General features: G+C 43.9%; 1 protein-coding gene across 1 annotated transcript in view; it reads right to left on the bottom strand.

The window, feature by feature from the left end:
• Positions 1-2,665: 2,665 nt before the first annotated feature.
• The window catches only part of LOC109521796 (low choriolytic enzyme-like), a 25,321-nt gene continuing 10,956 nt past the window's right edge, over positions 2,666-17,030 (bottom strand). The window contains exons 5-8 of the mRNA XM_019879851.1: positions 11,673-11,790; positions 3,541-3,719; positions 3,323-3,404; positions 2,666-3,044 (exon numbers count right to left, since the gene is read on the bottom strand). Of these exons, the coding sequence (XP_019735410.1) occupies positions 2,906-3,044; positions 3,323-3,404; positions 3,541-3,719; positions 11,673-11,790 (518 nt within the window). The 3' untranslated portion in view covers positions 2,666-2,905. The remainder of the gene's footprint in view (positions 3,045-3,322; positions 3,405-3,540; positions 3,720-11,672; positions 11,791-17,030) is intronic.

The following is a 17,030-nucleotide window of genomic DNA, read 5'->3' as shown; positions in this document are numbered from 1 at the left end:
TGTGTGTGTGTGCGTGTGTGTGTGTGTGTGTGTGTGTGTGTGTGAGTGTGTGTGCTTACATCTGAGATCAAATTTGCTACAGTGAAAAAAACCCTGTGGTTGATTGTTTTTTTTTTTTTAATTCCTGTAGGTGACACTGCTGAGCCATTTTGTTTTCACTAGGGTCCATGAGTGTGCAAAGTTTGGTGAATTTCTGTGCATGTTTAGGTCCCCCAAAATGCTATATTTTTTGTGTGAATAATAACAATTAGAATGGGTGGCATGGTAGCCAACTGGTTAGCACGTGCGCCTCACAGTGCATCGGTCCCTCGTTTGATTCCAGGTTCTGGCCTTCCTGTGTGAAGTTTGTATGTTCTCGAACTGTGGGTTTTCTCCGGGTTGTCCAGTTTCCTCTCACATTCCAAAAACATGCATGGTAGATTGATGGAACACTCTAAATTGTCCCTAGGTGTGAGTGTGAGCACGGATGGTTGTTTGTGTGTGTGTGCCCTTGTCACGTTTCGGACGAACTGAATAAAGTTGGACTCCCTCAATGCTTCTTGTTCCGTGTGGGAAACTTGATACAGGCGAGAACTCGGAAGAGGGGCGTTAGCGAGCAAGTCGATGGCACAATCGTACGGACGGTGTGGCGGCAAGGACTGAGCGCGGTCTTCACTAAACACTTGTCGCAAATCATGGTAGATGCTTGGGACTTTATCTAAACAAATGGATTCAGGCGGATCATTACGAGGAAGCCGTCTACCCCCTGCAGCAGACTGCAAACAGTGAGCATAGCAAAACGGACTCCAATTCTCAATCGCAGAACGTTCCCATGTGATGACCGGATTATGTGTTTTTAGCCATGGTAACCCCAGGATTAATGGTACGGATCGGGACCGCATCAGATAAAACTTCCTACATTCGACGTGATTGCCTGACAACCTCAACATTAAAGGGCCTGTGATCTGTTTCACCTCCGCCAGGAGTCGCCCATCAAGATCGTGAACCCTTTTGACCTCATTTAACTCCTCTACCGGACAACCCAGTTCGTTAGCCATTTTGGTGTCAATGAAGCAACCGTCCGCCCCCGAATCCACCAATGCCCGAACCGGAAGAGCCAGTGATTGACCATAAATAGTACCGTCCAGCTCTCGTCTCCTGGGAAGTCCCGACCTGGACTCCTCCGGACCCAAACGTCCTCCTACCAGCTGCATAGGCTCCCCTTCTGCGACGACAGCCCCGGTACCGGTGTGATGCTCTGGTCCGGACGACCGCGAGGACTCATGGGAAGCAGGCCGGCCTCCAGCATGTCGGGGCTGGAAACGAATATGACCCCCTTCGCTTCCGCATTCCCGCTCTCTTTCCCGCATACGATTGTCCAGTAAGAGTGCCAGGTTGAATTCCTCCAAGGTAGTGCTGTCATCGTGGGTAGCCAGTTCATCTTTCAAGGATGAATTTAAACCGCGACGAAACAATCCACAAAGGGCGCGGTCTCCATTACCACTTTGGGCAGCCAAAATACGAAAGGAAATAGAGTAGTCGGTCACTGATTGCTTTCCTTGCCGATAATCTAATAACCGACCTTCGGCCTCTCTTCCCATATCCGGCTGGTGGAAGACCCGACGAAACTCTGCCACGAAATCAGGGAAGGAAGACCGAAGCCCGGGTTTGGCATTGCTCACTTCCAACGCCCATGACGCCGCCTGACTAGTCAACAGACTCATTACAAATGCCACCTTGGTTTTATCCTTTGCATAGGTGGATGGTTGTTGGTCGAACACCAACGAACATTGGTGAAGAAATTGTCCACCCAGCCCAGGTTCACCACCATAACGCGGTGGGTGTGGAATATTTGGTTCCCACTCCACGGTCAGGGGGGATGGTACTCCTGTGGCAGCGTTTTGCTCCACCCGTGAACCCAAATTCTCGAGCTGTTGAGACAGCAGGGAGATCGCTCCCCAGAGTTCCGCGAGAGCTTGTTCCTGCTGACCCACCAGTTGTCTGATCAAGGCGGTCATAATCTTGTTGGTGTTTACAGGATCCATGTTGGTCGGAGTATTCTGTCACATTTCGGACGAACCGAATAAAGTTGGGATCCCAAAAGTGACAGACAAGGTCTCCATAGCAAAAAGGTTTTAATATACAAAAATCGTACCGACAAAGAAGTAACATTAAGTGCTGGTCAAAACAAGGAACAGAGGGCACAAAAATGAATAACAAAAAGCGCTTGCACAAAAGGCAAGGGAGGAAAATAAGAACCGAGAAGACAAACAAAATAACAGCGCATCAAATAAACGCAAGCGAAAGCCAAATCACAAAACAAAAACCATACTTACAAAACCATTGGTACCAAGAGTTCAAAAAGCGAAAAACGACGAGGTCGATAGCAAAACAGTCTATGAGCAAGGAAGCAGCAAGGCAAAAACAATACTCCGACAACCATCTGACAGATTGCGGGTCCTTAAATACATAGTTCCTTAATGAAAGATTGGCAGCAGGTGTGCAGCCAGAAAGTCCGCTCAGTCTGCCACCTGCTGGCCAGGCCAAGAATAGGAACATGACAGCTCTTCCATTCGCTAGCACCCATTTTAGGGTGTACCCGCCTACTGGCCAAAAGACAGCTGGAATAGGCTCTTATTGGATTAGGAAAATGGATCTGGAATAAACCCATTTATTGTCACTGGTACAGTATTTGACATAATAATTTAATGTAGCATTAGGTTAAGATGCAAGAAGCGAGTGTACATCAATCACTTTGCTTTTCACAACTACAAGGAACGTGCAAAACGGCAGAAGAAACCAGAGAAACTTTTTTTTTGTTTTGCTGTGATTTATATAAGTACACGAAAAAAGAGATAAGTAGAATGTGAGCAAACATTTTATGACAATAAATCAAGCAGGGTTAGAAATTGTTTGCTGGGTTTCGTTAAAGGTACATTCTGCAGTCATAAAGAAGGTTCACCCGACGAATGTCAATGGGGCTCATTCTGGTTGCCTGACCAATGACTGCATCCCCGTTCGGGATCGGGATTATTGTTGGTTGTCCATTCTTGGAAAAGGCAAACCTGTTACAAACATGCACAAAAATATTTGTTATTCATGTTGGCTCACATCTTTGAAACATAGAGAAGTTATTTCGCGTTAAAGTTTGGTGATCTGTCTGGCTGTCTGTCTACTACTGACTGAGCGATTTTTTTTTCCATCCTTCTGTTTGCTTCCTACGTCAAATTTATCCTGCACTAGTGAGATGTTTTTTAATAATCTGTTTAATGTTATATTTAATGTCTCAATACGGAAGTACTTTATGACCAGATCTGTGTAAAGCCCTTTATTTGTGGATTACCTTCCATAGTGCATGACAGAGGTGTAATCATAGGGAGTGCCAAGATTTCTTGTATTCAGCCTTCTGAAATTGCTCTCCATTCCTGTAGGAAATTGTTGCATGTTAATTTATTGTTCATTCTGCACGTTTTTAGACAAACTTCAGGCCTTTGTTGTAAAGCAACAATATACTTTGAAGGGGTGCTGGGGGGGGTGTATGAGGGTTTAACTTAATCCTACCAGAAATGACATTTTGAAAGAGGATTCTGACATGCCGGTCCCTGTCAGATCGAGTCTGTTCATGATTGAATCCCAGAGCGTGGAGCAATTCGTGTTGGATAACCTGTCGGAAAACACAGCCCTGGCGACTCAAAGACACGACTTGACCACGACCACGACGTCCAACAAATGAATAACATCTGCAAGAGAACAAAGAATAACAAAACTTTATTAAAAAAATAAATAAACAAAACACCTCCATCCAGTGCTCATAAGACCTTTTTTTTTTTATAATGGTGTTGCTCAAGTTTTGATCAGAAACTGAATTAGGGGCTCACCCTCCTACAAATTCCTCTGCATCTTCTCAAAAACTCATACTAATACACTATCCAACAAACCGACATTTAAGATTCGATATTGGTCAAGTAACACAAGTTTTGATACATTTCCCAGATCAGATTTGAAATAATCACAAGTACTTGTACAATCTTCATCTATTTATGTCACTTGTACACAACAAAAAAGCAGTCTCTCGTTTATTTGAGAGAGTTGCAATTGCTTTGGCACACTCATGAAAGTGAGTATTTATAATTCTCAGCGGTTTCCCAAACAACTGCATGATCAATTGCTTGAGTCATGTTGATGAAAAACTGCGATTGGCTGGCAACCAGTTCAGGGTGGCAGAGGAGGGCCTCCCCTGCTGCCAATGTTTCATCAATTAAGCCATGTATTAAAGGACTCCATTATTGCAAAATCTTCATTGGATTATTGACCTTGTTTGCTGCTCATGCTAAAGTGTTGTTTTGCAGACCTCTCGATTTTGTCATTGTCATTTTTGCTCTCTAGTACCTAATTTTTAAGTATTGATATTATTTTTTTCTTGTTCGTGCTCTTGTTTGTTTTCGTGTTCTTGGACTCTCGTCATTTTGTTTATACTCTTGGCCGACTATTATTACCTTGCCTTTTGCAAGCACTTTTTGTTAATACCTGTTTCTCCTGGCTCCTTGTGACGAGCGATTTCTGTTTGTACTTTGTCAGCGTGCAATTATGAATAAATATTTTTTGTAATAGATTTTGTTTGACTATGTTTGTGGGATCACACACTTTCTCGAATTGCTATTTAAAAGGTTGTGTGTATGAAACACTGCAGAAATGCAAATATCTGGTGCACCGTCTAAGTATTTCAAACAGAATTGGCTTTATTTAGGTCGTTTCTGTCTCGTAGGACCTTCATCAGCTTTTAATCCTAATGAAGGTCCAGTGAGACCGAACCTTCAGATATGTAAATAAAGCCAATTATTTTTATGATACAAGACATTACAGGATTTTTTTTTTTTGTTTTATTTTATTTTTTGCAAAAGTTTGCAATGCCAAAATAACATCAATATCAATATCAGCATCTGGCTTCATCCTCACAAGCGTCGTGGAGGATGCTGGAGCCTATCTCAGCTGTCTTTGGGCAGCAGGCAGGGGACACCCTGAATCGGTTGCCAGCAGATCGCAGGGCACACACACGACGAACAACCATCCATGTTCACACTCACACCTAGGGACAATTTCGCGGGTTCCATTAAACTACCATGCATGTTTTTGGAATGTGGGAGGAAACCTGGAGTACCCGGAGAAAAACCACGCAGGTACGGGGGGAACATGCAAACTCCACACAGGGAGGCTGCAGCTGAAATCAAACCGGGTACCTCTGCACTGCGCGGTTGACGCGCTAACCACTGGAACACTGAGCCGCCCAAGCTAGCCAGCAGTCGGATTGCACCACTTGCCCGACATGAATATCAATATTTGGGTGAAATTTCAAAGAAGGTCTATTGAAGTAATGTCAAAATTACAAGAAATAATATCATTATTTAACATCTATCAAATGGATGGGACTGAGGCTGATTCATGTTTTTGACCAAATTATGACGATTTCACATTCGTGTTTGATGTCACATTGATGTTGAATTGACATCAGATGCCCACGAGAGTAGCAAGAATGCAGTGCAATGTCGATGTCACTACATGATTAGTCTTCCAAATACGCAAATGTGTAACTTTCAATTTCGGAAAATAGTCATCTAAACCTGAGCCAAATTCCATATCGGAACATTCCTCCAGAGTACACTTTTATATGGACAACATGACTAATCTTTGATGTCCACAAGAACATAAGATAAGATAAGAAAACCTTTATTTGTCTCACAATGAAGAAATTTGCAATCTGCAGCAGCAAATTTTGGAGGGAAGAAAGTAGATTTTTTTTTTTTTTTAAACGAAGTATTTGCATACACAAAATAAATGTTGAAAAACATGAACTGTACACAGTACACTACAGAATGCAATATAAAATATAAGATTTAAGCAGGTGATTCTCGAGGTGATTCTGCAGGCACCAGTCCACAAAGTCCTCCGTCAGTCCCCTACACTCCCGATCATCTCCTTCTGTTATGAGGCCTACGATCGTGGATTCGTCAGAGAACTTCTGAAGGTGGCAGGTTGGACCGGGGGTCGGCTACCCAAAATGTTGAAAGAGCCATATAGGACAAAAAAAACAAAAAACAAATATGTCTGGAGCCGCAAAAAAAATAAAAGCCTTCTATAAAACTTACAATGAAGGAAACACATGCTGTATGTATGTAGGACACTATACTGTCTCAGAATTGTTTGTTATTCATTCCTTTGTTGTGTGTTCACAAACGCCCCCATAGAATTTATTTTGTAATTTCCTCGCTTGATTTTTTGTTTTGTTGCATTATTTTTGCTTTTCTTAGTGTCAGTGAAGTGATCATTAATTTCAGTTTTTCTGAGGCTGTCTTTGAACGCCTCTCGAGTCGAACGAGAAGAGAGAAGGCACAGAGTCGGACGCAGACGTGTCTGTGTTTGCGAGACTGTTAAAAGCATAAAGAAAGTGTGCGTTTTTAAAAACCAACACCACAGCTCTCCTTTTTCGGAGCTACAACATGTATCTACAGGCGCTCCCCGCTTTACAAACTTTCGTGTTGCGAACAACGGTACATACGAACATTTTTGCGGGTACAGGTATGTCGAAAAATGTTCTCGGACAGAGATGCTGTCAGTCAGATTTTGTATTGCGCGCCTTTTTCCGAGTACTGTAGTACTTCATTCCGCCGCTAATACCGACGTGAGGCCCTGTGAGAGGAGGAGGAGGAGGAAACGCTTGTCCCCATGAAGAAGTTCGAGACGGAACTCTCTCCCCCTCCATCATCTCCTTAAGCCTTCGAGTACATCTTCCAAAAGTCTGTTAAACTTCATTTTATTTCACAACGCCTCTTGAGTTGAACGAGAAGAGAGAAGGCACGGAGTCGGACACAGACGTGTCTGTGTTTGTCGAGACTGTAAAAAGCATAAATAAAGTGTACGTTTAAAAAAAAAACAACACCACACCTCTCCTTTTTCGGAGCTGCAGTGCGTCTGTATATGGATTTGAGCTATATTAGCCTACTATCAAAATATTTTTCCATTTTCAAACATTTTTCCTTAAAGCTCCAGGAAGCCACTAGATGTCGCTAAAGAGCCACATGTTGCCGACCCCCGGGTTGGAGTGATGTAGCTGAAGTCCGAGGTGTAGAGAATGAACAGGAATGGAGCCAGGACAGTCCCCTGCGGCGCCCCGGTACTGCAGAGAATCCTGTCCGACTCACAGCTCTGTGCCCTCATGTACTGTGGCCGGTTTGTGAGGTAATCTGTCATCCATGATATGAGGTGGTGGTCCACTCCGGCGTGCTGCAGTTTGTCCCCCAGTAGGTTAGGCTGGATGGTGTTGAAGGCACTGGAGAAATCAGAGAACATGATCCTCACAGTGCTCCCAGCCTTCTCCATGTGTAACAGCGTCCTCCACGCCGATGCCATGCTGGTAGGCAAACTGCAGCGGGTCCATTGACGAGCTTACCAGCAGTCTCGGGTAGGCGAGGACGAGTCTCTCCAGGGTCTTCATCAGGTGAGACGTCAGCGCCACCATCTGTAGCTGTTGAGCTCCTTCTGGTTTGGGCTCTTGGGCACTGGGACCAGGCACGAAGTTTTCCACAGCTGTGGAACTCTGCCCAGCTTCAGGCTCAGGTTGAACATGTGCTGGACAATGTCACACAGCTGGTCAGAGCGGGTCCAGAGGAGCCGGGAAGTGATGTTGTCCGGACCTGCTGCCTTCCTCACCTTCATCTTCCTCAGTTGTTTCCTCACCAGACTTGGGGTTAGAGGTGTGGTGTTGGTTGAGAGGGCAGTTGTTTGGTGTTGGAAGCTGGTCGTGAGAGGGGGGGAGGAGGGGAGGTCCATAGTGAGGGGCAGTAGTGAGTGCAGCTGCAGAGGGTGCTGGTGGTTGGGGGGAGGGACAGATGTCTGGTCGAAACGGTTGAAAAAACGGTTTAGTTCATCTGCCCAGTCCTTGTCCCTGTCAGTCACTGTCTTTGGGCTTTTGTGGCCTGAGATCGTTTTCAGGCCCCTCCAGACACCAGTGACATGACTGGCCTGTATCTGGTCCTCCATTTTCACCCTGTAGGCCTTTCCCCCCTCTCTGATCCTTCTCCTCAGCTGAATCTGCACAGTCTTCAGCTCCTCTCTGTTTCTCAACACAAAAGCACTCTTCTTCAGGAGGGACTTTATGTCGGGAGTAATCCACGGTTTGTTGTTGGAAAAACACCGCACAGTCATGGTGGGTATGGTGTTCCCTTCACAAAAGTTTTTGTCATCCGTGATGGTGTCAGTGGGTGAATCAATGTCCTCCCCATGAACCTCACTGAAGAGCTCCCACCTGGTTGAGTCAAAGCAGCCTCTTCAGCCTCCGTGAACCATCCTCTGAGCATGCGGGTCACAGCTGGCTGACTGTGTACCAGGGGTTTGTACACAGGCTGGAGATGCACCATGTTGTAGTCCGCTCTTCCAAGAGGTGGGAGGGGGTGGTGTTGGCATAAAACAAGTCAAAAATGTTATTGTCTCTGGTGGCACAGGTTACATACTGGGTGAAGGTTGGTAGGGAGGATGACAGAGAGACATGGTTAAGGTCCCCAGAAATTATCAGCAGGGCGTCGGGGCTCTGTGTTTGCAGCCTGTTCACTACAGACATAATGGCATCACCCGCTGCATCGCCATTCGCCGACGGGGGACCATAAACAGTCACAGCTATGACATGCGTAAATTCTCTCGGGAGGTAGTGCGGCCTGAGGCTAATGGCTAGCAGCTCAATGTCCCGGCTTCAGAGTTTCTCTCTGATAGTGATGTGCCCAGGATTACACCATCTGTCATTCACAAACACAGCCAGTCGCCCTCCTTTTTCTCTTACCACTCCCTGCATCACGGGTTTTCGTCTTTCGCGGGTGGTCCCGGTCCCCATTAACCGCGATAAGTGAGGGATCACTGTAATCGCTGTTTGTCATGACTCAGTGAGTAGCAGCAGGCTAGCCGCACAGTACTCCTTCTGATGCCGGGTTAGCGCCGGTAGCTCGTCCATCTTGTTAGGGCGCAATCTTACATTCCCCATGATGACGGACTGGAGGACATGTTTGTATCTTCTCCTCCTTCTGTGGCGTTCCTTGCCCGACACCCCTGTTTCGTCCTCTTCAACTCACAGGGAATGTCTGGTTTGTCACCGGCCAGTAGCCCGCTGTTAGCCCGCCAAGCTAACAGCTGGTCCTTACTGTTAACCAGGGGTGCCCATTACGTGGATTGGATCGACCGGTAGATCATGGACTGGTCGATCACGAGGGGTGTAGAGGAGGAAAAAAAAAAAAAAAAGAACCATTTGTGTGTCTTTGTGTATGTTAGTAATATTTTTTTTGTGTTTATGTACACTGCACCCGAATCATCCTATCAGTCTCATTTTCACAAGAAGTATTTAAAAAATAAAATAAAATAAAGCAGGTAATCTTTAACCTATGGTGGCGCATTACCTGCGTCACCGGAAGTTGTTAGTGCTCAGCAGTCTGCAATTGCATCTTGCGATCAGAGCTGTTGCACTATAACTTTTGTCGTTATCATTATTCTCATCCAGAGTTTGTTTCGTGTACAATTCACTGAGGGCACAAGCAAAGAATAGGAATCTAGAGGCTCTGAGGGTTGCACTCCACAGTAAACGTAAAAAAGTAAAAGAAAATAATGGAGATGATCAGAAATGAAGATGCCCATCTCCCCCTCATAGGATTGGGGTACAAAACCACACAAAACAAAATAGGAAGACGAAATAAATAAAATAAAAAGACGAAAAGAAACTCACACAGGGATATGCGCTGCTGTCTGTCACTCACACGGCGCCATCTTGTATGATGGCGCCGCAATGATTCATATTTGTCACTAACATACACTAGCATTGGCTTTAGCAGGAATCCATTGTCTTTTATTAGTGTAAGGAATTGTTTTGAGACATGCACTTACTGTTTTCAAGCAAGGGTGATTATTCAAGAAAAACGACTGAGAAAAATAACAAATTAAAGTCTTTGTCCACCAGTAAACTGACTGGTATTCCACTCATCATGCAGCAAGGCAATGTCCCGAAACCTCCTGCCAAATCAACAATCCGCTTGCATTTGACCTGCTAAAGACGAGACTGATGAGGCCAACTCCTGAAAAAGCATCTCAATAGAAGGATGCAAAGCTTTGGTTCTCAATGGATAGTCAGCTTGATGCAGTATTGTGCATAAGTGATTCTGAAGTCATATTTTGTTAGTTCTGTCTGTCTTAGTGGTTTTGCTCACCCCAAAAATGTATAATTTTAAAAGAAATATTGCTATTTTCTTCAGCTGTATGTCAAATCCTGATGACCTTGGAATAAAAGATTAATTTTTGATTATTTTTTTTACAATCTTCTTTTGATTATTTTTAAATCTGGAGCCAAAATAAAGAAATTGGCCTCACTGTTGAAATATCTTTGAATGGGAGTCGATCTTTCATGAAATATTCATATATTCGTTTGCAGCACTTGGGCATTGCCGGTTGCGCTCTAGAGTGGTTTAGGTCCTATTTAGCTGACAGAACCTTTTGTGTTAGCCTTGGCTGCTCTGAGTTACGTACTGCCAAACTGTCATGTGGTGTTCCACAGGGCTCAATTCTGGGGCCTCTGCTGTTCTCATTGTACCTTCTCCCATTGGGTACCATCTTAAGGAAACATGGTATTTCCTTCCACTGTTATCCAGATGACTGTCAGATCTATGTCCCACCGAGCAAAAAAGACACTTTCTCATTAAGCCCCCTTTTATCCTGCCTGGAGGAAATCAAAACCCGGATGGCACAACACTTCTTGAATTTCAATGAAAAGAAGACAGAAGTGCTAGTATTTGATCCCAGTGGCCCTTGTACATCCCATCCTGTAGACTTGGGCCCCCTGTCTCCTTATCTTAAGTCAACAGTCTCAAACTCGGGTCTTAAAAAAGACAGTGACTTTAAAATTGACCGGCAAATTGGTGCCGTTGTTAAATTCAGCTTCTTTCATCTTAGACAGCTGGCTAAAGTAAAGCCTCTCCTTTCTCATGAACACCTTGAGACAGTAATTCATGCCTTCGTCACATCCCGGCTCGATTACTGCAATGCACTTTACTTTGGAGTCAGTCAATCCTCCATTAAGCGTCTCCAGCTGGTCCAGAATGCTGCTGCTCACCTCTTGACTGGTACTCGTAAGAGGGAGCACATAACTCCTACTTTGGCATCCCTTCAGTGGCTCCCGATACATTTTCTTTTTTAGATTCTATAATTTGTTTTCAAATCTTTAAATGGCCTTGTGCCACCTTACCTCTCTGAACTCATCCGCCCCTACACACCTGCCGCCTCAGGTCTGCGGACCAGACATTATTAGACGTACCAAGAACTAAGCGGAGGCTCAGAGGGGATCAAGTCTTTTCCGTTGCTGGTCCCTCTCTTTGGAATGACCTCCCATTGAGCATTCGGCAAGCCCCCTCGCTGCCCATCTTTAAAACTTATCTCAAAACTCCTTTGTCATCTATGGCATTTGACATGGCATGACTCAGACTTGATCTTAGTCTTACTGTTTGGTGCTTTTTACTGTCTTTGTTGTTAATTTGTTGTTTTATTGTTGTATATATAATATTTGCTCACTTTATACAGCACTTTGTATACAGCGATGGTTGTTTTAAAGTGCTCTATAAATACAGTTGAGTTGAGTTGAGAACAGGTGAGTGAGAGGTTTGTGTTTTTCTTACCCTGAGAGGGACTGGATGTCCACAAAGTCCCTCTGGCCATTCAGTGGGGTGAAGCGAACGCAAGTGGAAGCCGCAAAGGATCGCAGACCATTAATTATGGTCTGTCTTTCTCGGCCAGCTTGATAAGAGACAAAAAGAGATGCATTGTTTTTAATTTTAAATGTAGAAAAGGATAAAGGACATGATGTCTATGGAAAGGTTTTGGCAAACAAGGAGGTACAATCAAGGACATTTGTTCTAAATGATCGGCAGCTCGCAAATGTGTTGCTCTATACTGCAGCACGTCTCATTTTAAAAATCAGGCATTAGGCGGGGCCCTGTACTGGTTGCCAGCCAATCACAGAAATCATACAAACTCCACACAGATCAGTTTGTTTGTATGAATTGCATGAACTAATTGTCCGTTAATTTGAAAAAACCTGAAAATCTGTGAGTAAGTGTCAATATAGATGTCACGATGCGAGGTGGTGGTGAATCCCAAAAAAGCAGGCAGGAGGGAGGAGCAGGTTGTACTTGAAGAAGTGTATTAAAACAGAGAAAACTAAATCCAAAACAAACATAGTCCAAAGTAGCAAACAAAAATCATAACTGAAGCTAAAACAGAATCATGACCAAAACAAACGTGACAGCAGCAGAGAAACGGCAACAAACAAACATGACAGTAGCAAAGAGCAGCAATGACCCGACACTGAGTGTTCGGGCTGGGAGTCCTTTTAAAGCACTAATTACCTCATGACCAACAGGTGTCAGCTGCAGGGGAAGCCCTACAGTGCCACCTGTTGGTCCCAAACCGAATCATGACAATAAATCCTTTAATCAAGTAATGTGATCTGTTATCATCCTTAGTGTATGCCAAGTAAATACACTTGTATTTACTTGGCATACACAGCAAAATCGGCGGTTTTAATTCAACACCTATAGAGTTAACTGCATCACTTCAAAAGTGTCTATATTATCCATCCATCCATCCATTTTCCGATCTCCTTCATCCTCACCAGGGTCGCGGGGGTTGCTGGAGCCTATCCCAGCTGTCTTCGGGTAGTAGGCGAGGACACCCTGAAGCGGTTGCCAACCAATCCCAGGGCTCACACTCACAGTAGGGACAATTTAGAGCAGGGGTCCCCAAAACTACGGCCCGCGGGCCGGATCCGGCCGCTACCACATTTGGTCCGGCCCCCCTGAACAATACCACAGAGTCTTTTGATTTATTTTTCATCGATGTGTATTTGTATTTTATCATAAAGTTAGGCTTCTGCAATAAAATATTCCTTATTTCTGAATTTTTTTCATTATTAACTATTGGTTAGTAACTATTTCATAAACTCATATAACGTGACATTTGTTCCATCCTTCTGCGGTCTGTGCCGTTATCTGACAACCCCAGAAAAAAAAATCCTAGACCAGCCCCTCTCAAAGAGAGTGAAATCATGACGAAAAGGTTAGGTTAGAGAAAAAAATGATTCAGAATACAGGGAATTTAACCCAAAGTGGAGAAACGATTTTTTTTTGTTCAATGCAAAGATAAGGCTGGCTGTGTCATCTGTTAGGTGGCAGTGGCGAGATTCAAAGAATATAATCTGCGGAGACACTATGAATCCCATCACAACAACAAGTACGATACTTTGCATGGCCAAATGCCAGCAGACAAACTGTCAATGCCAAACAGAGCAATGTTAGCTCAGCAAAATACATTTGTACGCCAAGCTCAGCTGAACCAGCCATCTGTTCGGGCGAGCTTTCAGTTTGCTCAACTGATAGCAAGCAGCGGGAAACCTTTTACTGATGGAGAGTTTGTCAAGAAATGCATGAGTGCTGTCGCGGAGGTGGTGTGTCCCGAGAAGAAAGACATCTTTAGCACCGCAAGTCTATAAGCGAGTACAATCATTAGAGATATCAAAGAAATCGCGGGTAATGTATACGCCCAGCCGCAGCAGAAGACTAAAGAATTTGAATTATTTTCATTAACATCGGATGAGATCACGGACGAGCAGCACACAGCGCAACTGCTAATTTTTATTCGTGGAGTTAGCGCAAACTTTGAGTTGTGCGAGCAGCTGGCAGCCCTCCAAAGTCTCAAAAGGACTACGATGGGGGAGGAAATTTTGGGCAAAGTGCACCAAACTGTGGAAGAGTTAGACCTGGGCTGGTCAAAGCTGGCCAGCAACACAACAGACGGGGCTCCGAGTACAGTGGGCGCGTCTCGGGGGTCAAATAGGATGCATGAACCAGGAGATGGAAGAACGGAGTTTCAAAATCACTGCCTAATTCACCAGCAAGCACTGTGCTGCAAAGTATTGACTTGGGATTTTGTCATGAAGGTTGTGTTGTCATGCATAAACTTCATCAGAGCAAAGTTGATTATTATTTATTTAATAAATTGTGTAATTTATTTCCTGCCTTTTTTTCTGTGAAAGGGTTATTTCATTATTATTTATTTCATTAATAGTGTTATTATTTATTCCTTGAGTTTTGTTCTGTGAAAAAAAATCCAGAAAAAGTTATTTGATTTGGTGGGGGTTTCTGGAAAACAACACATTTTTACGTTCAGGTACTCTTGCAGTCACACTTTTTCTGTTACAAACTGATCCCTGCCCCCCATCAGAGAAGCGGAAAGTTACGTGGCCCTCACAGGAAAAAGTTTGGGGACCACTGATTTAGAGTGTTCAATCAGCCTGCCGCGCATGTTTATAGATTGTGGGAGGAAATCAAAGCCCACGCAGGCATAGGGAGAACTCCACAAAGGAAGGCCGGAGCCGGCCGGGATCGAACCCACGACCTCTGCACTGTGAGGTTGCCATGCTAACGACTGGACTGCCGGGCCGCCATGTCTATATTAGTCCAGGTAACATAACACTTGTGAAAGTGTTAATTTTTTTAGATGGAGTGTGTAAGAACTCTGATGGTAGTTGATGGTGAGTCTTTATTTTACATGACGCTAGTCAGTGTGTAGTGTTAAAATATGACACCAAGTAATGTTGAACTTCTCAAAACACCCAAAACGAATTGCTTTTATTAACACTAGAAATCAATCCATCCATTTCCCAATCCGCTTATCATCATGAAGGTCATGGGCATGCTGGAGCCTATCCCAGCTGTCTTCAGGCACTGGGCGGGGGACAACCTAAACCAGTTGCCAGCCAATTGCATGGCACACATAGACATACAACCATTCCCACTCACAATCACACCTACGGCCAATTTCAAGTGTTCCATTAAGCTGCCATTCATGTTTTTGGAATGTGGGTTGAAACCAAAGTACCTGGAGAAAACCCAGGCGGGCACGGGGAGAACATGCAAATGCCACACGGGAAGGACGGAGCCAGAATCGAACCCTGCACCCTTGAACTGTGAGGTTGACACACCAACCAGTTGTCCACTGTGCCGCAACACTAGAAATGTTAATATTAACGGAATATATCAGTCGTGAAAGAAAAGCACAACCATTCCTTCTGTTTCAAATCTTTCAGCATCATTAACTGTCGATTTAAATCACTTTTTCAGGTCTTGTGAATGAAAGAGTGTCACTACATGAATATGAATCAAAACAGAATTACAATTTACGGGTGTGTTCCTCAATATTAAGTAAATACAACAATGTTTGTGTATCCCCTTATTGGAACCCAAAGGATTTGCGGTCTCCAAATCGTCATCATGAAGGTGAATCTTAAGAGCATGTTCTTGCTGGTAAAAGTATTCTTTTTGAAGTGAGAAACGTCACATTTATGTTTTTGCCCTAAAAAATATTGTTGGCTACTTTGTTTACGCACATTTGGAAGGGAATGCTGCATGGGGAAGGGAATGCAGATCAGTGAAATGAAGAAGTCCTTTCCAAACTTTTTCTTCTGAAGGCCACATACAGAAAAGGAGAAAGACGCAGAAGTCACTTTTACATTTCTTTTCTGCATTAGCTTATTAACTGGGGGGGGGGGGATACTCAATCAATTATACATTGTATGACAATACTTGAGGATCATTAATGTGATATGTTCACAAATCAGACCTTGAAACCCAGCCGCTGGGGAGCAGTGCCCTCCCCTGGGGGTGCACTGTTCCCCAGTGCCGGTCCCAAGCCCGGAGAAATGGGGAGGGTTGCGTCAGGAATGGCATCCGGCGTAAAACTTTTGCCAAGACGACCATGCGAGTTGGTCGGACGGTTTACAGGGGCGGATGGAAATTACTGACTCGCTGTGGCGACCCCTGAATAGGGACGTGCCGAAAGGAGAAGAAGAAGAAGAAGAAGAAGTTCACAAATCAGACCTTGACACAAAGCAGAAAGTGGGGAGAACTGTTTTATGTTTATGAAACAGATTTTTAATTTTTTTTTTGTTCTCACCGTGTTACAAAGAGAACTTCTCTTACTATTTTAGCTGTGAATGTAATAGTGTCTTTGGATATCTAGAAAAGTTTGATTAGTTGTAGTGGTAGTTCCCGTTACTCACGTCCCCCCACAACTACACTTCTAGTTCTTCCCACCTGCAAACTTTGTTTTTTTTTTTTTTGTTTGTTTGTTTGTTTGTTTGTTTTTTTGTTTTGTTTTTTTAAGTAGCATTGTCATGTCAAAATGTAGTTTTAGTATATGCTGCAAGCTGTTAACAAATGGGTGTTGGGCCGCAAATGGCCACCGGGCCAAAGTTTAGACACCACTGATTTAGAGTAATTAAGTATTTAAAGTATAATACGTAATCGTGTATGCTGCAGACTTTGTTGAATTTGTAAACAGATTACTGAGCAGTCTTCCTTTCTTAAATAGTCATCAGGTGGGTTCTGGAGGTGATTTTAAATTGGGTTTCTAATTTATTCTTATCTGATCCTCAACTGATTTTATTTCTTCTTCGGCCCCCCCGGATATACATGGAGATGCCCGCACACAAAGTCACTTAAACGCATTTGGTCTTTGTCAGTTACTAATGACAACTGCCACCCTGTACAATTTATATAAATGAAACCACTAGAAATAATCCACAGCTAACAATAGTTCAGTGGGCATTTGGTCATGCACTGCCACTGAACCAATACGGTCTATATTCCATGTGATTGTTCCTCTTGACATTCATGAATAAAAATCATCACCTCCCACAATGAGTCAATAAACAACAATGCAGCGTTGTACAGTCAAGTGACGGCACACCAAACCTTGAAAGAGCAGTGTAAGTGCATGCCAGCAGGGAGCAGGAAAGGGAGTGTAATCTTGGTCTGGGGTAGTTCGAATCGCTCATTTTGGACGCCCTTAAAACTGAGTATTCTTTTCAGTTTATTAAAAAGTGGCTTCATACTTCCCAAAACAACCCCCCAAACCAGGGCCGGCGTTACCCATTTTGGTGCCCTCAGCATAAATGCTTTGTGGTGCCCCCCCCCCCA

Source organism: Hippocampus comes, unplaced genomic scaffold, assembly GCF_001891065.2.
Source record: "Hippocampus comes isolate QL1 unplaced genomic scaffold, H_comes_QL1_v1.1 scaffold175, whole genome shotgun sequence".
NCBI classification, from domain to species: Eukaryota; Metazoa; Chordata; class Actinopteri; order Syngnathiformes; family Syngnathidae; genus Hippocampus; species Hippocampus comes.
Note: the sequence above shows the minus strand (reverse complement) of the source record. Positions and strands in the feature narration are given on the sequence as shown.